The 22,902-nt window shown below is 41.9% G+C and overlaps 2 protein-coding genes across 2 annotated transcripts in view; both read left to right on the top strand.

Annotated features, from left to right (window-relative positions):
- Positions 1-7,584, top strand: part of IGF2R (insulin like growth factor 2 receptor) — a 57,890-nt gene extending 50,306 nt beyond the window's left edge. Inside the window, exons 42-48 of the mRNA XM_032681611.1 lie at positions 239-353; positions 1,305-1,451; positions 2,769-2,953; positions 3,374-3,560; positions 4,624-4,788; positions 5,372-5,441; positions 5,902-7,584. Coding sequence (XP_032537502.1) covers positions 239-353; positions 1,305-1,451; positions 2,769-2,953; positions 3,374-3,560; positions 4,624-4,788; positions 5,372-5,441; positions 5,902-6,300 — 1,268 coding nt within the window. The 3' untranslated portion in view covers positions 6,301-7,584. The remainder of the gene's footprint in view (positions 1-238; positions 354-1,304; positions 1,452-2,768; positions 2,954-3,373; positions 3,561-4,623; positions 4,789-5,371; positions 5,442-5,901) is intronic.
- A 2,448-nt stretch (positions 7,585-10,032) lies between these two features.
- Positions 10,033-20,291, top strand: LOC116783775 (solute carrier family 22 member 2-like). The gene is made up of 11 exons (XM_032681612.1): positions 10,033-10,538; positions 12,470-12,573; positions 13,561-13,715; positions 15,837-16,005; positions 17,001-17,115; positions 17,213-17,319; positions 17,436-17,650; positions 17,906-18,014; positions 18,373-18,485; positions 19,559-19,658; positions 20,148-20,291. The coding sequence occupies exons 1-11, from the start codon at positions 10,128-10,130 to the stop codon at positions 20,206-20,208; spliced, it is 1,659 nt and encodes a 552-aa protein (XP_032537503.1). The 5' UTR covers positions 10,033-10,127; the 3' UTR covers positions 20,209-20,291.
- The last annotated feature ends 2,611 nt before the right edge of the window (positions 20,292-22,902 follow it).

The raw sequence follows: 22,902 nt of genomic DNA, 5'->3' as shown, positions 1-22,902 counted from the left end.
AACATTTGTTATGGCCATACTGGTGACCTGAACGCAGGTAAATGCAAAGATATCCAAGGATTTTTAAATAGTCAAAAGTGTGACTGAAGTGACAAGTTACTGGAGTGCTGTAATTGATACATATTGTCTATGCAGGGGAAAAAAATCCTAGAAGTTAAAGCAAGGAAGTCTAGAGAATGAGCAAAGGAAATTTCTGCGTAAGAGACCTTGAGTGTCACCATTTTTTTTTTTCTTCTAGGTGATACAGTGTATATAAGTTATACCAGTGGGCAAGAATGTAGGAAAAACAAGAAAGTAACAACAATTATAGAACTGAAATGTGCAAAAACAGTCGGCATGCCTATGCTGCAGAGGTGGGTAATAAATTAACATACCGGTGATCTTCATGGCTGCTTCCTTTGTACCTCTCTAGTAAACTCTTAAGTCTTGGGACAGTGACTGTCCACTCTGTTGGGCAGTCCCTAAAATAATCCTTAGCATGTACATGCAAGGCTTGAATCTTCTGGAGTTTCTTCAACTATTCACTTCCATAAACAAATGTATTTTGTATTTATCTTGAACTTTCTGGGCAAAAATTTAAACATTCTACTTCCAAATTAGATCTGACAATGGCTGGGGTGCTTTTGTTTTCAATGTTAGTCATAGTACAGTGACTCTTAACTCTGCTCAAAATCTGTGTATTAGAGAACACTTACTGTAGCTACTGTAGCTAATTAGTGATTGAGCTAATAAAACATGGTGTTTGTATTGTTGCCTCAATACAGTGTATTTAACTAGAAGCTGTCTAAAGTGAGGTATATTTGCATGGATCAAAAATACTAAGAAGGCTTGATGAATTTTTATTCCGTCTTGATATTGTTAACTGTATATTGCTTGTAGAACTGGTAAACTAAGCAAGATGCTCTGTAAGAGTCAAAGAACTAGGTAGCAAAATTTGATTAGCTTATACATTTTGTCCTGTTTAAATAAAGGCCAGGTTTCACATGCTGCAAAAAAGCAGCCTGATATGTTTGTTAGCTAAAGTATTTCAATAAAATCCTCTGATACACTGTGTAAATTCTGGAACTTAAAGTAGGAAGTTCAAGTGCAGCCAGATCTTTTAAAGTCTTGGAACTGCAGAAAAATGCTCTGCAATTCTTCAAATAGCTTTTTTTGAGTGCTACTTTACTATTTTATTTTACTCTCAGCATGATGCTTAGGCAGGACATTGTCACATGGGTTAGCAGTTGTCTCTTCCCTTTCTCAAGATGATAAACACTTGTTACTCTTTCCTGAAATCATCAGGTCTATCTTCTGTTTGGTAGGTTTGATGAAGAAAACTGTGCTTACTACATTACTTGGGACACACGTGCAGCTTGTGCTGTGAAGCAGCAGGAGGTGGAGGTGGTGAATGGAACTGTCATTAATCCTGCAACTGGGAAAAACTTCTCTTTAGGGGATGTTTATTACAAGTGAGTAAAAAAACCCCAAAGAAATGCCAAAACAACAAAATCCCAACAAGGACCAAACCCCACAACATCTTAGTCCTGTAGAACTGTATTGCAAGAAAAGAGCTTGGTATGAATATTCTGTTTTGCCTTAACAGTTCTTAGCTGTCAAGTGGAAATAGCACTGAATTCACCTTGTACCGATGATTGACTTAAAGTCCTGATTATTAGTTCAGGTCACAGCTGGACTTATGTGTGTGAGCATGTCCAGGTGTACTCAAGACTACTCTAAAGCTTCCACATACTCACCTTGATGTTAGATGTCTTTACTGTGGATAATTGCTCTCTTCCATAGTGTATAGACATTAGTTCAGTGCCAGGAACTCCCCCCCCCGCCCAAGTACTCTTTGGCTTTTTACACAGTACCTTTTTACCTGCTTACATGATTCATCAGAACGTAGGAACACACGCTTCAAAAGCCTTAGAAGTGAGGAAGGAAGGACATGTCTGGAGGAATGGTTAAGCAAGCCTGAACTCAGGAGTCGTAGAGAAAGACAAGCAGTTACACTGACTGTACTACACACTGCACATAACCCTGTTCCAGAATATCTTATAAACTGCTATATTTAACATCAGTGCTAGTGTTATGCAAGGAAACCTGCCTATACTGGTGTCTTGGGAAGAATAAACTCTGCTTGTGGGGCACAAACCACTAGTGTGCAGGATTGGAGTAACTGAGCTAAAGTGTTGCAAATAAACCTATTGTGCAGATGTGATGACAGCATTGCAAGCATAGAGAAGGAAATAAAAATCAAACAGTCCAGGATGAAGGAGAGGAAGGCAGGACAAAATTAAAAACTTGGTGTGATGTGAGATTAAAGATAAATCATAATTGATCAAGCTCAGCTTTCAAGCAGGTGGCTAATACAAATAGCTCAAAGTGTTCTCGCTTGGACCAGCAATGTGAAAGGATGGTAGAAGTAGTTACCCTTCTGGAGAAGATGTCTAAGCTGTGCTATTTATCACAGCTACATATAGTTTTTACGGCCGGTAGTGTGTATGAGCCTCTGAATCATCCTTTTGTCTTCAGTTTATCTTAAATCTTTGGAGGTATTTACATATCCACTCACACACTGAGGGCAGTATAACTAGAAAAATTTGCCTTCTGTGCTTGCTTATAAAGATTATATTTATGCTAAATATAATTTTATTTCTAATGTTGAGGGAGGAAGCCTCAGTCCTGCATCTTTTCTGGTTGCTGAATAAATCACTCAGCTTGCTCTGGAATCAACTATCTGGGAGTTTAGACTTTAAGGATAGGCTTGCCCTCTGTTTCCTCAGATTATACACAGCTTCTGGAGACATACGGACAAATGGTGATAAATATGTATATGAAATTCAACTTTCTGGTATAAGGAACTCAAGTTTCCCAGAATGCTCTGGAGCAAACATCTGCCAGGTTAAAACTAATGAACGTCGCTTTCGGAGAGTTGGTTCTGCCAGCAGAGCTAAATATTTTGTTGAGGGTAAGTCACTGTCCACCAGACTGAATTGCTTGATATACTGTGTGAATTACTTCATCAGAAAATGGTTCTTGTTTCATCCATGCTAACGCGCATTTCTGCAAATCTGTCCAAAGTTTGTCTAGGATAATTGAGGTTGCTTTTTCTTACTGTGTAAGCTCAGTTGCAAATATGGCCTTAAGAGGGGTTTGGGCTTGATACTTGTTGAATCTCCTTTAGCTAGCTACTTTTTTTGTATGAAGAGCTTGACCCACTATTCCATAGCAACTGTTTGGATCAGCTACATAAAAGTATAAGCTCAACTGTAGATACTGCAAAGTGTAAGCTGTTACTGCAGAACAAATATGTTAACTTTCCAGAGTCTCACGTTAATAGACTGTTCTCAAGGAAGCAGTAAACTACAAGGTTTTCTTCTCATTGTAGATGATGATTTGGATGTCATATTTTCATCTGACTCCAGATGTGGTAAAGACAAATCAAAGTTTGCGTCTTCAACCATTTTCTTCCACTGCAATCCACGAGCAAAGGAAGGCATCCCTGAATTCCTTCAAGAGACAGCAGATTGCCAGTATTTATTTACCTGGTACACATCTGCTGTGTGTCCATTATTGTGAGTAGTTAACCATTTTCTGAAAGCAGCTTTTGTCAGCACTTCTCAGCTAAAGGCTTTTTGTTTGCCACAGTGGTTGTGAAAAGAGGGAAAGCTAAAAGAGCAGTAGACTCATAGATAGATGGATGGAATTAGTGTTCGTATATGCAGTGTTTGGCATGTGACCACTAAACAGAAGCTTGTCAGACTGATCTAGACCTAAAACTGGAGAGGCATGGTGGAATTAATATGGTTGTTTTCACTAAGTAAAACATACTGTTGCTGACAGAACATGCTGTTTCGTGTTACTGAGAGGAGGAAACAGTTTGTGGATGAGGTGTTTTGGTCCCTCTTGCCTTACTGTCTGGAAAACTTTGAAGCCATGGCAAAGACTGGCCTTCCCCTCTATCTGCGTACTTCTTGATGCTGGAATTAAAAATCGTTGCAGGTCTTGAAGGAATAATGAGGTATTTCTGCAATTAAATATGATCAGCTAATTTACATATCTGAAAAGGAGTAACAAGGGAACAATGTTAAAAGCAGAGTGTCTATATTTAGGTGCTTACAACATCCTTGACGTGTAGGCAGCCACACTGTGAAGAATGGAGTGACTGCTTCTAGGACCGTTTACTTTCTGGCTGCTAGAAAGCACAGGGAAACTTGATTCAATTAGCTATTGAGGGAGTTTGGCCTGTGTAGTGCCACAGTCAGCTGAAAGTTAAATAGTTTTTGTAACTTTTGCAGCTTGCTCAAGTGCAGATTTTGTTCTAAAATGGCAGCTTTGTGTGGGTAACTGCTGCTGTGTAAGATCTGGAGTGCTTAATCACACTCTGCAGTCTTGACTGTAGTAAGTTTTATGCACTATTTGATAGCATACCAGGATGTAGGCACAGTACATAATGTTTCTGGTTTTCAAGTTATTTTTTACTTAGATGAAATCCCCTAAATTCAGTTCATATAGGTGTTAGGTTGGACTGACAGGATGGTGTGGCATGTTTGCTTTGAGTATGCTGTTTCTAATCCAGTTTGATGAAAGTGGTCAATAGATCTTACTTATCCTTTTCTTTTCAATTTATGTTATTAGGTCAACGAATGATCCAGAAAACAATCAGCACCAGACAGATCAGGAGGCCCAAGTACATAAAGGTCTTTCAAGGAGAAGCCAGGCTGTTGGTGCTGTGCTGAGTGTCCTCCTGGTTGTTCTCACTGCATGTCTAATAATCTTGCTGTTCTACAAAAAAGAGAGGAGGTAAGAAATTATTAGGAGGCTTTAGAAGTTTCTTTGGCAGGACTTGATTTCCTGCCAAAAGTGTAAGGGAAGTAGTAAACTGGAGTTATGTTTTTTCTGTTGGCAGCATCAATTGTCAAACTGCTGGTTCCTTCAAATTCTCCATTTCTCTCTGAAGGTCCATGTAAAGAGGGCTGGAGTATGCAATTTAGTTGGGCTAGCCTCAATTGTGGGCAGCTGATAATTATGGAGGATAAAACAATGTGTCAATATTGTTAGTATTTGTTATCCCTCTCCTTTCATGGAGTCAAGCTGGATCCATACAACAGCATCAAGGAACAAGTGCAAGTTCTGCTGTTCCTCTGCTTTCCAGACAGGTTTAGGCATGAAGGCCAGAGATGTTTCAGAATAGTCACCCTGAAACTGTGGTAAGAGAGAAGATGTACATCATCACAGACTGAATTTTGTTAGAGTGATTCAGGGTCAATGTGATAACTTTCAGCTTGCTTGTTGAAATGCTTTACGTTGATGGTAGAAATCCAGTGAAGTGAGGGCTAATAAGCAGATACAGTCTTCCAAATGTGGTATTCTTCCCTTTCTTTAGGGAAATTGTAATAAACAAGATAACGAACTGCTGCAGAAGAACATCTGGTGTTTCCTACAAATACACAAAGGTAATACAGTGACAAAATAAAATGTGTTTCTTGTCAAATTTTCTTAATATGAACCTTTGTTAATAAATAATTAACCCTGTTAATTCAGTACATGGAAACCATACTGTGTGCCTTCAGGAAAGCCACATAGCTGACATTTTATATATATATATATATATATATATATATATATATATATATACACACACACACATATACATTTATATTGTGAAATGGGAAAGGAGGATAAAGTTGAGGAAATGAAGAGCAGTCCATAAGTTGCCAAATGACATGTAAATTTACAGGAAGAGAGCAAAGTCTGTTTCAATATAGTAAAAAGCAATGCTCTTGCAGTTTTACTGTCTTATGGCTACATTAAACCCAAGGCCATGTGGGGTCTGATAATGGGGGAGATAAGCATGTGGCAACATCTAGAGGGGTAAATATGCAGTCTTGTCTTGCATTTTTTTTTTTCTTGCAGATAAACAGTGAAGAAGAAGCTAATGAGAATGAAACAGAGTGGCTAATGGAGGAAGTTGCAGCACCAAATCAGAGAATAGAAAAAGGAGGGCAGGAGAATGGTCACATTACTACCAAGTCTGTTAAATCTGAAGCCTTTTCCTCTCTCCATGTGGATGACCTGGACAGTGAGGATGAGGTGTTAACCATTCCAGATGTAAGGATTCAGACAGGAAGAAGACTAGACAAGAGCAAGCACCCACAAAAGAAGCTACCCAGTCTTAGCAATGATAACAAAGCTTATTTGTTGAACGGTGGAAAGGAAAGGAAAGCGAAAGCCAAGCCAGGCCAGCAGGCACAGAACTCTATAAATACAGTATCGTTTCATGATGATAGTGATGAGGACTTACTGAATATTTAATAACCCCTCTTGTGCCTAATCAAATATATATAGAGAGATTATATATAACAGGACAACATTTCCAACCAAATATGAGGACTTCAGCCTGAAAGATATTTCTGAATTTTGCCTTTAACAAGAAACCATTAAAAAGGGAAGAAGAGAAAGATTTCTTGGTTGTTTACAATGATCTGTTCAGTAATGACTGGATTTCTGACAAGAAATCTGAGTTATGTTGACTCTCTAGCCAGGACGCCTTTTTTTTTTTTTAAAGCCTCAGCATAGATGTTAAATGCTCACTTAAAAAAGAGAAACCTTTGAAAGGAAAAGATTAAGGCTCAATGAAGCCCCTGGCTTCTGAGACTCAAGTTATCTGACTACTGTTGTTTTAACTCCTTGTATTTATTGATCCTCACTACTCAGGTTTGCTTAACAGTAACATGTTCTTCCTGCCGGCAGGGTATTATTCTATGGGTTCACCCATCGTAAGACAAGGAAAAATATAACTTTTGTGTGTTGGGATGATTTGATGTAAATTTTGGAACTGGTCTAATTTATCTTGTAAATTTGAATATCCATTCTAATTTAAACAGATCATTGGTTTAAAGGTGTGGATTGAGAGGTACAATTCTGTATAGCTTTAGCCTGAAATGGTTGCTGTTCTTTGCATGATATTTTTTTTTTGGTACTGGTCACATGACTGACTTCATCAGTATTTGCCTAAGCAGCTAAAAGCACCCAAAGATTTTTTTTTTTCTTTCCCCTTGATTATGGCTGGACTAGGCTGACTTCATGGAGAACCAGAGTTTTCAAGGATGTAGAGGCAGAATTCCTATAATACAACCTGCACTGCCAAGTTGGTCATCACCAAGAAAAGCCTAACGACTAGAGGAGCCCTAGTTGGCGTAATACCTCTCTCTGGTATTAAGTTCATGGAGAAAAAATTGTGCCAAGGTTTTCTAATAGACTAATTTCTTGTTCTTGTTCTACAATCCTGGCCATGGTCATTGATTTGAAATGTTGCTGGTAATGAATGCAGGTCAATTTTCCTTTAGCAGTCTCGCTCTTCTCCAGGTGTTTCCTCAGTAAAATTATGGACAATGATAGGGTTTCAAAGCATTGTAGAAGTACATGCGGTGGTCAGAATTTTTTGAAACTTTTCGTTGTTCCTTTTGGCTGGCTTACTCAGTTTCAGCAATGGTTTCTTTTTATAAAAACTCCATTTTGAATCAAAATAGTGTAATATAAAGAATTCAGCAATTTCAATAAAAGTTATGAAGTGGGTATTCCAAATCCCACGCCTCAGTTCTGGAATCCTTCTTAACACTAGTCTGTAATGCTGCTTGCCAACCTGGTGATATCCTTTTCTGCTGTGATAGCTAGTACCTCAGTCACGTCACTGAAAACGAGAACCAATGTTTGATGACAAAAATCAGAATGTATAGGTAAGCCCCAGTGGTGTATTCTTTCTTTTATCAGTCTTAGGTTTCTTTCTTGTGTTGTTACCAGTGGAGCTGTAAATCAGTTTGGCTTAAGCTGCATCTCGTCAAGCTTAAAAGCAGCATTTTTCATATTTAGGATTAGGTGAGTCTGGGGGGAATGAGAGGCTCGACGGTGCATTTTTTTAATCCTATCAGTTATCATTGCAGTGGTTCTCTCAATGGATGTTGAAGAGTGCTGCTTCCCTAAGTCATCAAGGCTGGCATCTTGGAGTTGTTGGATCCATGAACCCACTGCAGGATGTTATTTCCCCATGCATAAAATCACTTTGTGTCATTTGTTCTGGCCATACCTAACAAGGTGTAGGTAGAACAGAGATTCTCTGTCTGGGGGTGCTTATTTGAGCCATATCATTGTTATATTTCTAACTTGCATTTGAAAGCAATGAGTGACTTCAGTGCCTGGTCTTGGAACTACTGCCCACTTTTATCTAGGCATTTGTAGGTAGACTGACTGAATCTTACCTTATTTAGACCTGGATGCATGACTTGCTTCATCAGATTATTTACCTAGTAGGATACCCTACTTAACCATAGGGAGGGAAGTGTTATGAGAATAGTAGGGCCCAAACAAGTCTGTACAAATGGCTGGGCCAGGAGCAGAAATTTCACCAGTCAGCAGTGTGACTCCTTGTGAAAGGAGTCTCTAAGAAATCCACCTGCCACGCACAGTGCCACCCAGCCCCTCTCTGAACTGACTGTAGAGAGGATGGTGGGAAATCAGGAAAACAGGCCCAGTCTGGATCTAACTTTTTTTAGTCTGTGTGGAACTTATGCACACTATTACCAACTGTTTAAACAAAACTGCTAGGAAAGAAGTGATGTGAGGGATTTTTGGGTGTATTTTTAAGATACAGCCTAATGTCTTTAAACTTCAGCTGCTTCCCAGGTAGGTTTTGACTACAGTTTCTTTGGCCCCAGGTGACTGCACACATCCTCTTGCTGAGGAAGGCTGCCAGGCCTGGCTGTGACTGTGGTGACTGCTGCGCACTTTTGTGCCCCTGTTCCCCTCCCCAGCTCCATGTGGAACCTTCACCTGTAGCTACGGAGGTGAAGGTCTGGTGTGGGGTAGTGCTGGGCTGGGCTTGGGGTAGCACAGCTGTGAGTGCCCACAGAAGAGGAGCTCTTGGTAACTTGTTACAGGTGTTCTTGACAGAGAAGAGGATGAAGTAGGAGAGGAGAAAGCACATCTGTGTGATGTAGGGAATGATATTAAAGGGTTGGTCTGCAAAGCAGCTTTCACAGCTGGTTAGGCCACTCTTGCTCTGTGGCTGATGAGACCAGGTTCTGTTTCAATCCCCAGGCCAGAATGACCTTCTAGGCTGGTTTATTTCTTGGAGTGTATTGAGATGAGGTCTTTAAATTTTCTTTTCATTGTTGCCTAAGCTATTTAAATATATTTCCAGGCCATTTTTCACTTTTTTTTCTGTCTTGAGAATGTTAACCTTATGCTTTTCTTTCTGATGGAAGCTGCTGTTGTCAGCAAAAGATACAGGAGTAGCTGGTGTCTATCCACAGGCAGGACAAAGTACCATTGGAGCATAATATAACTCTAATTGTTTGAGGTGCCTGCAGTGAAGTCCACCTAAAGTCTTACAGGTCTTCTGTGATAAAATTAGCTGTTTTGGCCATAAGTATTATATATTATGGCTTCCCACAGCTATTTCCAGTGCATAATTCTGTAGTGAGTGCTTTTTCTCTTCTGTTTCACTGCAAAAATATGGTGAGATGACAACTGTTCCCTGGTATAGGCAGGGAGAGGTATTCTCTGGAAATGGAAGAGTGTGGAAAGTAAAAGATGAGACACACATGATGCTGGAGTTCTCAGAAAAGCTGTTCATTTACTGCCATGTGGATCAACACATAAACACTTCTTTTTTACAGTGTACTTACCGACTCTTTACAGATCCTGGTTAATAAACTTTGCTCACGTGTGGTGCCCAGCCGCTCTGCACTAAACTTGTATGTTGCCTGGATGTTGGTGGAATTTTCCATCTTTGTTTGCTTCTTAAAAATGCCTATTATTTGAGGAGCTGACTGGCCTAATTAAAACAAACAAAAAAAACCACCTAAAGGGTTGTGGCTGTCAGGGGCTTTTCTGGAGAAAAGGAACATACATATAAGTGCTCTGTTAGGGGTTAAATGCAAATTTTGCCTGGGTAAATTAAGGTCTGATTTCAAATGAAACCTAAAAAATAAAGCTTGCAACATGTAGTTTAATAATTTATGGAGTTAGTCTTGACTTTTGGTCAAATGTGTTTGTTACTTAAGTAGCTTTGCTGCCAACTAAATACATCAGTGCTGCAGAGAGGACATAGTTGAGGTTTTTGAGGTGGTTTTGATGCCAAAATGCCAACCCTAGATGACATTTTAGAGCATGTTGGAGAATTTGACAGGTTCCAGAAGCAAACCTTTTTTGTTCTGTGTTTGCTTTCTGCTGCCTTCACCCCAGTGTATGTGGGTGTTGTCTTCTTTGGGTTCATCCCTCAGCACCGCTGCTTCAGTCCTGGGGTAGCTGAGCTGAGCCAGCGGTGTGGCTGGAGTCTGGAGGAGCAGCTGAATCACACAGTTCCTGAGTGGGATGGCCATGGGTCCAGTTACAACAGCCGCTGCAGGAGGTACGAGGCGGACTGGAACGCAACGGGTGTCAGCTGCACTGACCCTCTTGGCAGCCTGGTGGGCAATGGGAGCACTGTTCCCCTCGCTCCCTGCCTGGATGGCTGGGTCTACGACTCCCCAGGGAGCTCCCTCGTGACTGAGGTAAAGACAAATATGCCCCGTTTACCTTGTCCCCTCTGTTACAGGCAAGCTGAGGGTTGTGGGAAGGGGTCCGTGTAGCCTTGGCGGTGTTAAAATATCGCCTGCTTACCTGGAGAAGGGATTGTCTCTCGCTGTGAATTTGCGCCAGGGGCTTTGCAAGTCATCTGGTCTCTGTCCTTGCTCTGAAGTGTTGCCTTGGCTGCTCAGCTTGAGAGCAAAGCATATTTCAGCAAATAAATCCCCAGGTAGATAAAGTCCAGTTCTGAATGAAACTTCTGTCACATGAGAAGTCCAGTTGGTGGAGGTGTGTAAACAGTGCAGCTTGCAGTGCTGCAAACAAAACCGGACAATGCAAAGGTCTTAATTTCTTCCCCCCACGTCACCCCCCTCTTTTTTTTTTTTTTTTTAATGAATAAAGTCTTTCAAAGTTTGTTTCAAATATGCATGAATGGCAGTCGAGGGGTGGGCAGGGGTGGGGGAAGGTAATGGCTTCCCACAGTTAAACAGCTTAAGTCAAGAATAAACTGCAGAAAAGCTGATGGCTGTTTTGTGTTCTCAGAAGGGGTGTGAATAAACTGAAAATGGTACTTAAGCTACTTGCTGTTCTTTAGCAGTTTAGGTGCTTTAACTTTAAAAATAAACCAGTAACTGGGATGACAAGCTTGATTTCATAATAGAAAGTTCCACCAAATTTTTAGGGATCATCGAGGTCAGGATTCTTTCCTTTATATGTCTAACACAAACAGAGGTGCAGGTAAATTCTGTGCTCTTTCAACTTTAGAATTTACAGTTTTGTGAGAGTTTGGAAGTAGATATAAGGTGATGTACTGTAAGTGTACTTCTTTCAGCAAGATATGAGCTGTATGATATTAAAGTGAGGAAGTGAGGCACCTCAAATGAAGGGTGACCCAGGCTGCCTGCACAGCACCAGCTCAGCAGGCACATCTTGCTGCAAAAGGCTTCACCAGGTGCTGGGGTCCATATGACCCCCCCATCATCTCATGAGACTGTTGGAAGCTAAACACTTGCAGTCTGAATGGGTTCATGCGGTCATGCTCTCACATCAGTAGTCTTCCCTTTCCTGCTGAAGTGGGTAAAAGGCTAGGCCCATGGGCCACTTCTTTCATGGGATAACCAGACATGTCACATGCCTGTGTGGGCATTTCATCAATGAGTTTCTGGTTGTGACTGTTCCCATGAAAGCTCTCAGGCTCTGTTAAGTTGTCCTTTTGCTCTGACAGCTGAGCAAGGGAAAGGGTAGTGCAGTGTAAGAGATGTTACTTTGGCCAAAGGAAAAATTTGCATATGGAAGAATATTCTCATGGAAAGCCCCACAGAGCATCAAGAGAAGTATCTGGTTTTATGTTCAGGTGCATAGATTCAATTAAACCTAGTTACCAGCAGAATGAGAAGGGATCCTCAGTCATATTAAGAGAGGGTTTTGAAGTAACTTAGTAGCTTTTTAGCAGGTTTTATGTATATCTACAAGTGAGAATGACAAGTCAGACCAGATGGCAAATATATGTGGATACCCAGGCAGTATAAAGCTTGGTCCTGGATACAAAATACCTGCTTTCCAGATGCATACAAAAAGCTGTTTGAAAAGCCCAGTGTGATCATCAGATCCATGATGGTTTGATCAACAAAGGCCAACACAAGTTAGGGTGCCAATTTTGACAGGTAATAGCTCGCCTATGTTTTTTCCAGCAAAGAACTGAGATGTGAATTTGAAATACCTGTAAACTGCTCAAGGGCTTGTTCCAGTTTTTAATGTTGGACACTTGGCACACAGAAATCCTACTAACTTAACTGACAAAACAGGCATTGACTCAGAAACAAGTTTAAATCTTTAAATGAAGTGAAGGAGACTTGTGGATGTGAGCCAGCTCCTCATTTCACTCTTTTGCCTCTGACTGTGGTTGCTCCTTTAGTTTGACCTGGTGTGTGAGGATTCCTGGAAGTTGGACCTCTTTCAGTCTTCTGTTAATGCTGGATTTTTTATTGGCTCCATAAACATTGGCTACATCGCAGACAGGTATGTGTGGGCTGACAGTAAAACCCTCTGACCTCCCTTATTGGTATTCAGCAGCCAAACTTAGATAAAGGTTGTGCAACTGATATACTCTCTGCTCTTCTCAAAATAAGGCCAGCCACTTGAATGTTTAGTCACAGTAAGAGGAGCAATACCCTGCTTCTTAGGTTATACTTGGTGGTTGGCAAAGATCTGCTCAGCGAGTCCTGCAAAACCTGCAAGGACTATTTCAGTACCGTATACCCCAGACTTCCTACTGTGCCACATCAGAACCCTGGGTATTGACCAAAGCCAGGAATTCCTGTTTGGGAGCTCCCACTTGAATCTGTTACACTCTGTGTGGCTACAGCTTGGGAACATCTTGTTTCCTTTTGAGAAACTTAGAAATTGTTTGCACAGAGATTGCCAGATGGGTGCAGCAGCACTCACTGTGAAAAAGCAGAAATCTCTTTAGCTCCCTGTTCAGAGCCAGCAGTCAAACTCCCTAGCTCAGGCACCTGATGTTAAAGAGGAACAACTGTCAGTATCTGAAGGCCTGTTTCCCTCCTTATTCCCCTCTTGCCTAGGACTGTTAAAATAGCAGGCTCCCAGTTGCTCCAGCTGTGAAATGCAGCCCCCTCACAAGGAGATCCCTACATACTAGAGTTTTGAAGATTAGGACTGTGATATATAAACCCTTTATAAATCTAGTGCATGTGGTAATATCAGTCATAATATCAACTTATTTTTCACCCCCAATATAATATTTGTAAATATGGGACTATTCTTTCTTTTCTGAAAGTTTTTGTGGAATTGCAGAGCAACTGTCACAGGAACTTTTCGTAGATTAGAAAAGTAGATAAGTGAGTAATGAGCAAAGAATAAAAGCATGTCTCTATCCCTTGTATAGCAAAATTGGATCCCCCACTCACCCCAAACCTCTTACTACTTTAAAATGCCTGTGCTTTCATTACTAGCGGTTTGCTTCATTTGTATTATTTTCCAATCCAGGTTTGGCCGTAAATTTTGCCTCTTAACCACAATTTTTGCAAACATTGTCTGTGGAATCCTTCTGGTCTTTGTGCCCACCTACCTGTGGATAGTCATCATTCGGTTCATGCAAGGGCTGGTCAGCAAGGGCTGCTGGACTGCAGGCTACATCCTGGGTGAGTTCAGGATCTTCTCCCAGGCATAAGACTATCTGCAGAAGATAAAGGAGAAAGCTCAATCCAAAATACCTGAACAAAAACCATTTAAAAAATTCCTCCCATGGTGTTTTATCTCAAGGAGTTTTCTCCCTCTTTGACTTCTCAGGATATTTTCAAGCACTGTCCTTAGAGAGAAACAATTGTAGCTTTCAAAGCTCAGTCAAGTGGTGGTATATGAGGGCTGTTACCTTGAGGCAGGCTTTTCCTCCCCTATGGCACAGCTCACCTTTGCAGATCTGGGCACCTGGGCTCCTCTTCCTCCCATCACGCTCTGGCTGGGGAAGGTGATGGCCCCAGGCAGACTGCATCTGCTCCACACAGGATGATGACAGAGGAGACAAGAAAAGGGTGGGGAAAATTTGAGGCATTTTTATGGCACAACGAGCATTAAAGGCCAAACAGAGGCTTTGCAGCCTAAAAATAACTGAAGAACAGCTTGTACTTGCTGAGAAAGACAAAGTGTTTGTGTATTTGTGTATCCACTTGTCTGAATGGAGGCTAAGCCATGAGAGGTGCCAACCTCTGTGGATGCCTCTCCCAGTGCCCTGCACCAATTGTGTCTAGTGGTGAAGCACCACTATGTGGCCAGGTTGGATTTGGGGCCATCTCAGGACCATTTTCTGGTGCAGGATAGAGAGCTCCATCTGACTTCTCTAATTTCTCTGGAATGGAGTTCAATCTCTTCTATAAAATAGCCAACACCAGGCAATCACTCAAGCAGCAGATTAAATATTTTCAATACTGACTAATAGAGCCTTATCTGGGCAAGGACATCAGGTGGCTCTACCAAATAGCTCTGAGTGATGCAGTTCACTGTGATAGTGGTAAAAACTTAAATGTCAATGCCCTGAGCCCCCATTAAGTCTTTTAGTGGAGACATCTTACTTGTGCAGTTATACAGTGTCTGATATAAATAAAATTAAAGCACCTATCTCACAGTGCAGACCATCTTCTGCTAAGATGTGATTGCTCCTTCCAGTGCATTTCTAGATGCTTGCTTAAATCTAGATGCTCTTAAATCTTTTCTTGGCACAAGTGAAATCCTTATCATCTCTTCTGGGGAACTTTATGCCATTTCAGAGCACAAAGTCCCTTTCAGGAGAATGACTTACCCTATCCTGACATTTTCCCTCAGTTATATCTTGTTAATTCTGGATTCTCTTGAAACTCTCCCATAAAAAAGATATCACCCAGAATCAGCCCCAAAGCCCCCTTAGACTTGTACCCTTTCCCTAAGGGTAGCTGCCGATACTGAATGCCCAGGGAAGGGTACAAGGACAGAACAACCTTATTATCCTGCTCTCCTGGGACACTTGTCTACACTTCAGCTGCCTTTGGCTCAGTCCTGCTGAGCCTGAGGAGATATCTTTGTGCATTATTTGGCCAAGCAGTATTAGCTACTCTGTAATTCCAAAACCCAGTGCTTCCTTTAGCTGCTAAATAACTGCTGTTATTTTCCTAATCAGTTTGCTTTCTTGAAATCATACAGCTGTACACAAAGTATTGAGTGCACTTGTGCCTGCCTGCTGGAATAGTTACTTTTAACTCTGTATATCAACAAGTCTTAACCTTTGGGTCTATGTTGTGGAGTTGCAAAGTGCAGATGAATTGTGATGCCATCCTGACCAAGGAGCTCTGTGCCATCCTGTGATACAGGCTTTTCTTGCATGTTTGGAGTGAGATGCAGGCACTTTGGAAACAAAATATTCTGCTTTGTTATTGGGTTGGAGACATTGTGTATGTTGGCATGAGATTTTACAATGAAATCCATCTGTGCACTTTGACGAATGCTTGATTTACTCAAAGATCTCCATGACAGAGGACAGTACTGAATGTCTTATGCCAGTATAAGACCAGGAGCAGTGTCTTCTTCTCTACTGAAGTTTGGGTGATAGAAAAGCAAACCTTCCTGTATAAGCATGAGGGGGTTTTGTCCAGAGACATGCTGGGAAGCCCATGATTACCAAGATGGTTTCTTCAAGGTGTTAATATGGTATTGGTCTTCCAGTGTCCCCACATAGCAAGTTACTCCTGCTCTGAGTGCTTGTGGCATTCACCTGTCTTTGTGTGTGTTTGCAGTGACAGAAGTTGTTGGTCCAGACTACCGGAGGACGGTGGGCATCCTCTACCAGACGGCCTTCTCCGTTGGCCTCCTGGTCTTTGATGCCATCGCTTATGCCATCCCTCACTGGCGGTGGCTGCAGCTCACTGTCACCCTGCCGACCTGCTTCTTCCTTCTCTACTACTGGTAAACGGGCTTGTGTTCTACCTCTGCCCACAACCCAAAAAACCAGCTTCTCCTGCTTCCTGAGGCTTGATACTGAAAGGCACGTGGTATTCTCCTTTTTGGTTGTGCACACCTCTTGGTGCAAAGAAGAGGTTCACAGCAAAAAGGAGAGGGAAATATAGGACCCCTCAGCAACTGAGATCTTATTGAATCTTAGCCTGTGCACCTCACCTGACCTGTGTTTAAAAGACAGATCAATTTGAAAAATACTAGGGGAAAAGTGAATTAATATAATTTATTATTTTCTTTAAGCATTTCATAAAGGAAAAAAGTGCCTTGGCATAATTTAGTGGACTTTACACTGAAAATATGGTTGAGATATTGTCTAATGCTAACATAACTGTAATGTGTTGTTAACATATTATTTTAAGGAAAAAAAATTGCAGTTTTTTGTGGTCCAACAAAAAAATAAAAGGCACGTGGGCTTACCTTAATTTTTATTTCTCCCCTCGCTTTTTAATTGATATTTTTTGGTTTGAGCGCTTTAGATTTTAGAAATTGTCTGGATGTGTCTAGAGGTTAGGAATAGTAGAAAAAAAAATTTTGCCTTCTTCTATATTTTTGAATTGGTAAGCCAGTTCTAGCTTGTTTGCTACTTCTTAACCTGTAATGCCAGAACTGAAAAATGGCTCCCTAAGAGGAGCCCTTTGTGGTTTGTGGTGAATGGGATGGCTAAGATGATAGCACTACTCTCACTCAAAGCCCTTCCCTGATTCATCCTTAATAAACTCTTCTTTGATTGAAGCCACTACCTCAACTGCTCCTCTTCTAATCTCAGCTGTGGGATATACTACTTTTCCTGACTGGGGAAGTGGAAAGTAACAAACAAAACCCACCCACATAAACAAAAAAGCCATCTGCCTCTATTCAATCAAAGCACTCTCTCCAAAGTCTCTATACATGGAAGCACTACGTGGGCTTTATGTTTTGGTATATGTCATTCACTTGTGTTGCAGGTGCCTCCCAGAGTCTCCCAGGTGGCTGATATCTCAAGGAAAAAATGACAAAGCTATGAAAATTGTCAGTGATATGGCTAAAAAAAATCAGAAAAAGATGCCTTCCGATTTTGAGGTGAGCTCAGGGTTTGCTTGTGCATGTAAATAAGCATCACCTTCCATCAGTTCCTCCCAGCAGAAACCTAACGTCCTATGTACTGGCTCTTCCACAGGATATTAAATTTGAGGAGGAAGACTGTGGAAAGCAGAAACCTTCACTAATTGACCTTGTCAGGACACCACAGATGAGAAAAAACACACTCATTTTGATGTACAACTGGTAAGAATATAATGTGGGAGAGCTGTTTTTGAAGCTCTGGTTTGGAAAACTCCTTCAGGACACTGATCTCTGTTCTCTGACTGACTAACAAATCCAGGATTTTCTTCTCTGCCCAGGTTCACAAGTTCTGTCCTCTACCAGGGGCTCATCATGCACATGGGAGTAGCTGGTGGGAACATGTACCTGGATTTCCTCTATTCTGCACTTGTTGAGTTCCCAGCTGCCTTCACCATCCTTGCCACTATTGACCGTGTTGGGCGACGCTACCCCTGGGCTGTGGCAAACCTGGTGGCTGGGGCCGCCTGCCTTGTCACAGCCCTGATCCCTGAGGGTAAGTCACCTGAATGAAACCTTGTGGGGGCTTTCCACCCTGTCATCCAGGTCCTCCGTGCTGCTTAGTGAGGGTCCCTGTGCTCATGCAGTGCTAACTGTTTCCATTCCCTCACTTATGCAGGTGAAACAAGGTCTCTGAAAAACACCAACTGACACGGGATCAGAGGTCCCCCAAAATAACACTGTTGTATTAATTGACACCTGCTAAATGACTGGGATACTTTTAAATGTGTTGAATGCATTTCCTCTGCAGATTTACATTGGTTAAAAGTGATTACTGCTTGCATCGGGAGAATGGGAATTACAATGGCTTTTGAAATGGTTTGCTTTGTAAACACTGAACTGTATCCAACATACATCAGGTAGGTTCATCCTCCCCTCAGTTGGCATTTGGCCTGGAAACAGTTGAGGGTGATGTGTATGTTGTGTTTTATGATAAATTATCCTCAAGTGTGTCAGAGCTACACAAGTACTGTTGATAGATGAAACACAATTAAAGTGCTTTAAAAAGGTACCTTAATAAAGAGAGCAAATGTACTTTTAGACAGGGGAAAACACATGACAGAAATAAAGGGAAAAGTGGAGAAAACGAGGGTGGGTGAGGGATCTGAAATCTCACACAGTGCTTAGATTTGTCCTGCGTAAGGCTCAGAGTTGTGATCCATCCCCTTCCAACTGAAGTACTCTGATGCTAACATGATCCCTTTGCTACTGAACCAGGAATCTCGGGGTGATGGTTTGCTCCTCCTTGTGTGATGTTGGTGGAGTCATCGTCCCATTCATTGTCTACAGACTGGTGGAAGTCTGGCATGATCTGCCACTGATTGTCTTCAGTAAGTGCCACCTTACCTCCTTGCTGGCCTCTCCCAGGGTGCAGCAGTGGGACCCGAGTTTAAAAGGAGGGAAAAGCCACTGAGTCAGCTGCTGTAAATTCAGCAGAAGCTCCTTGCTGTCTGTAAAGCCATAGCTTTCAGTTTATGACAACCTGGAGCTTGTTTATGCATTCATATCTCCTTTGCCCTTATTATTTCTCCTTGCATTTTAAAGGAAGTCAGAGGTGAATACAGGTTCGACAGGTGGCAAAGACCTGAGAAAAAAATTGAGATTAATATTTGATGGATTCTAAGCTGATGAATTACTGCACTTTTGTGAGATATATTGTCTCAGTCCAGGAGTCAAACTCTAGAATTTCACATAACTAAAGAATTGCCTATTCAATGGAATACAAGTATGGCTGTTATGCTTCACCTATTCCTACAGTCTGTTAACTGGTTATTGTCCAGCTATTTGGAAAGAGGCTGGTAAATAAATGCAAGATAAGTGCTTGCAGACTAGTGACCTGAACTCTCAGTTCAGGGTCTGCAACACTTTTCCGAGTCTTTAGATCAGCACATTATCTATGGAAAAATGTACTGAATAAAAATATGCAGTTTTTAACAGGGCATCTAGAAGGTGCTTAGTAGATTTAAAATATATATGCCAAATATGTACAAACTGGGTAAAAGAAATTATCAGTGGAGAAGTTAATCACATTGTTTAGGAGATAATACGTTCTGTATGTATTTTCTAATCTTATGTGAATAGCATAGAAATAGAATATGTTTTCTGGCATACTCCTGCAATGGAAAGGGTTCTTTCCACTATAAATCCTTCCTCTAAAGACAGAAGGTTTGTCTGTCCAGTCTGAAGTGTCCTAGTTTGGTGCATAACTCACAAGAGAACTTGTCTTTTTGCTGTCTCTATATGGCAGCCACATACTCCAGAGGTGGTATGGCAGTTTTGCATATAGAGGCTTGAGGTGCACATCTGGTATGAAGAAGATAAGAAAATGCCATTGACGAGTCCTTTCTGTCAGGCTGTAGTTGGTATATGCTTACAAGCTCTTTGTGTCTTGTTTGATTTGAAGCTGTTCTTGGTTTGATTGCGGGTGGATTGGTGTTGCTTTTGCCTGAAACTAAAGGAAGAGTTTTGCCTGAGACTGTGGAGGATGTTGAAAACTTTCACAGGTGAGCCATGAAGATGAACTCTTAGCAGCTTTCACTTGAAATTGGGCAAAACCTCTGTCCAGAGGCCCTTGGGGAAGCCCAGGGGTTACTTGGCTGCCTTCTTTGTTTCCAAGAAGTTGATAGTTAATTTCAAGACTCTCACTGGACAGACTTTGGACTCCTTTTACCACATGTTCACCTAGGCATCTGAAAAAAAGTAGCCCAGGCCTTTACTGTCTTGTGAATAAAACTGCACTAGTCTCTCAAATGTGGTGCAACAATAAACATTGTGTTTAACAAAACCTTAATAGCAGAATAAAAAAAGGACAGTCTCGATAGCAGCTTCACATGTGGTGTGTGAAGCACCTGCATCTACTAAGAAGCCAGAACAAACCTAGAAGAATAGATAATTTTCTTGGGGTGAAGGCAGAGCAGGTGAAGAACTTGAAGTTAGGTGCTCACTGAACACCTTAATTCCTGGTTGATGTTCATGTCTTGTTATTCTTGCAGGCAAAGTGCTCCAAAGGCCAAAAAAATCTATCTCCATGTCAAAACAGCAGAACATGACTGAAGAAGGTGCAACTCTTGCTGGGTAGTCTGCTTTAGGGCAGTAGCATGGAAAGGTAAATTGGAATAAATACTCTCTGAAAAGTCTTTCCTCTGCCTCATTTTATTTTTCATTTTTATTTTTTTTTTATTTCTCTGCATATTTTTTATTTACAATGTTTAGGGTTTTCTGAGGGGATTGTCCCTATTGCTGCATAGTTGCTTCCCTCTCTATACATAAATATATTTTATAGCTGGGAAATCTTTTACCAGCTCTGTGGACTTCAACATGGGGAGAGATCTTAGCTTGGGAATGGTGGGATCCATCCCTCCATGAAATCTGCCTTTGTTTTTTCTTACAAAGGGGCAGCATAATATAACAGAGACTTATGTCTGCTGGCGAATCAAGGTAACTACAAACCTGGTTCACTTATGTTACAACTTGCAATAGATTTGCACAGACTTTTAAAAAAAATTATTTTATTTTCTCCTATTTAATTGGCTATTCACAGGGAGGGATAAGATGGGCATGGGGCAACTCCAGAGTGTGAAAAGGAGTGCATAGGTGAAAGACTCATAATATTTAATAAGGTAATAGCCTTATAAGTGTGCCCTACAGGGGCATTCCCTTGGAGTGAGCTGGGCTCAGGCCTGGGGACCTGCAGGACCCTGACCAGGGGTCCTGTGTCTCAGGGAATATCAGGGACAGCACTGGGTCTGCCAGGAAACACCCAGCAGCTATCACAAATTTCGCAGTCCATCCCAGTGAGCAAATGTAACAGACTTGTGGTTGCAAAGCAAAATAAGCACAATGGTCCTGTGGTTCCCCTTTGCTGTTTGTGTTGCTGGTCCCTGTCACTGCTGGGGAACACTGGTTTTCAATAAGGATACTGTGAGCAGGGAACAAGATACCTGTACCCTCTACCCCACCTGCAGGGACAGAGCTCCCATCTGAGCAAAGCATGCTGAACTCTAGCAGGCAGAGTGAAATTCTGCCAGGATTGCCTCCCAGTGTGGCAGTATGGTGACCTTGCCCTTGCTTTCAACTGACCTGAGCCTCAGTTAATGTTCAGTGTTGCTGTGAGGGCCTCAGAGGCAGGAAAGCATGTTGTCCAGTGAGGCAGAGCCATGACAAGGTTGCCCTGAGAAGGGTAGGGACTGATCAGGAATGACGTGACTTTGGCCCAGGCAGTTGCAAAACTAGTGTTTGCTTCAGGGTCAGAGGGGAACAAGTTTGCCCTGAGAGGGGCAAGAGGGACAGTGGGGATGTAATTCTGTGTCTTACAGAGCTAGTTTCCTGCTGTGGTGGCAGAGATGTCTGCTCTGCAATAAAATAAATCTGTCAGAACAGCTGACTTACAGTTCATTGATGCAAAACCTGTTGAAAACTCTGCAGAAAGAAAATGGAGGAGGCAGTAACAACTCAAGCAAAGCAAATACTGAGATGAATAAATGAGTAACTACAAAAGCTGACTCTTGAGACCCTTACCCCATTGCATGGGTTTTATTTCCATGAGCACTGCTACTGCCACAGTAGGAGCTACAACTGTGGCTGTGGTGTGCCTTTGCTTTGCAGTCACCTACAAGTGATAATGGCATTTGCTTCTTGGTGGCACCTTAATGAGCACAAGAGTAAATGTGCTTTGTTCGTTTCCTTACTGGTGACCTTTGTCTATTTATGGATTGCTTCCTGGACTTGAAGTCTAAGAGACATGTAAAATCAGGTCCAGCTGCATATGGTTGCTCTCAAAATGTGGAATGGCTTTGTGTTCTGAGTGGGTGGTAGGAGTAGATCTTTTCCAGGGCATGAGACAAGCTCACTTCCTGCTTCAGATAAAACAGTTTGCCAGCTTCCCTTCCTCTTAATAGCAGCTGAAGTTTGTCTGTTCCTGGGGCTGCTGGAGCATAACCAGCTCATTGGCAGGGCTGTCTCTGGAGCTTGGTAAGGAGCGCTTCCCAAGGAAGGGCCTACCACCATCTGACTCTGGCAACCCAAGGAGCATGCAAATGGCAGTGTCCAGGTTAATGAAAGTGGGACTGGCCCTTTAAAAAGACCCTGTCCCTCACCTAAGTACTTAAACCTGGACTTTACAAGAGCTGTGCCTAAAGAGAACATAAAATCTCCATGTTTCAGAGTACCCTCGAGCCCTTACTAACCTAGGAGGGAAAAGGGGCTTCTATATCCTCTGGGCTCCTGAAGTTGGCAGTGCTTGTTGCTGGATAGCAGGAGCTGTCTCACAAAGCTGATCTGCTGGGCATCAGGAGTCACAGAGCGACCGACTGCACCAGGATTTTTAGGAATGTAGAGGAAATTACGACAGTAAATCAACTACTGCCTACGTGCTTACTTTCATGCAGAATCAGGTGGAGCTTGGAACAGGTAATTTGGGCTCATGACTTAATTCCTGCTCCCTATAGAAATGAGCTGTTAGTTTTATAAGAAGTAGAAGAAAGTGTTCCCTCATGAATTTCCCACTCAAGACATATGAGTTGCTGCTGCCAGATGCCCCGGGACACAAGAAGCGTTAATGTGTTTGGAAGGCAAATAGAAAAATCTACAGGACAGTCCGTGAGGGAATGAAGCAGAAATGTGAGCAGACAACGTCTGGCTTGGGAAGTCCCCAAGCCTCAGAGCGTGAGCAGCTGGGGGAGTGCAACAGTGCCAAGATCACCAGAGTGGGACGGCTCATCCCCTGCATGTGGGGCTGAGGGCTGGGCT

This window comes from Chiroxiphia lanceolata, chromosome 3 (assembly GCF_009829145.1).
Source record: "Chiroxiphia lanceolata isolate bChiLan1 chromosome 3, bChiLan1.pri, whole genome shotgun sequence".
Classification (NCBI taxonomy): Eukaryota; Metazoa; Chordata; class Aves; order Passeriformes; family Pipridae; genus Chiroxiphia; species Chiroxiphia lanceolata.
This window is presented reverse-complemented; position numbering and strand designations above follow the sequence as displayed.

Coding starts and splice junctions, on each gene's coding strand:
- LOC116783775 (XM_032681612.1), top strand. CDS start 10,128: ATGCCAACCCTAGATGACATTTTAGAGCATGTTGGAGAATTTGACAGG. Junction 13,716..15,836: donor GACTGCAGGCTACATCCTGG/GTGAGTTCAGGA, acceptor GTGTGTTTGCAG/TGACAGAAGTTGTTGGTCCA. Junction 19,659..20,147: donor GATGTTGAAAACTTTCACAG/GTGAGCCATGAA, acceptor TTATTCTTGCAG/GCAAAGTGCTCCAAAGGCCA.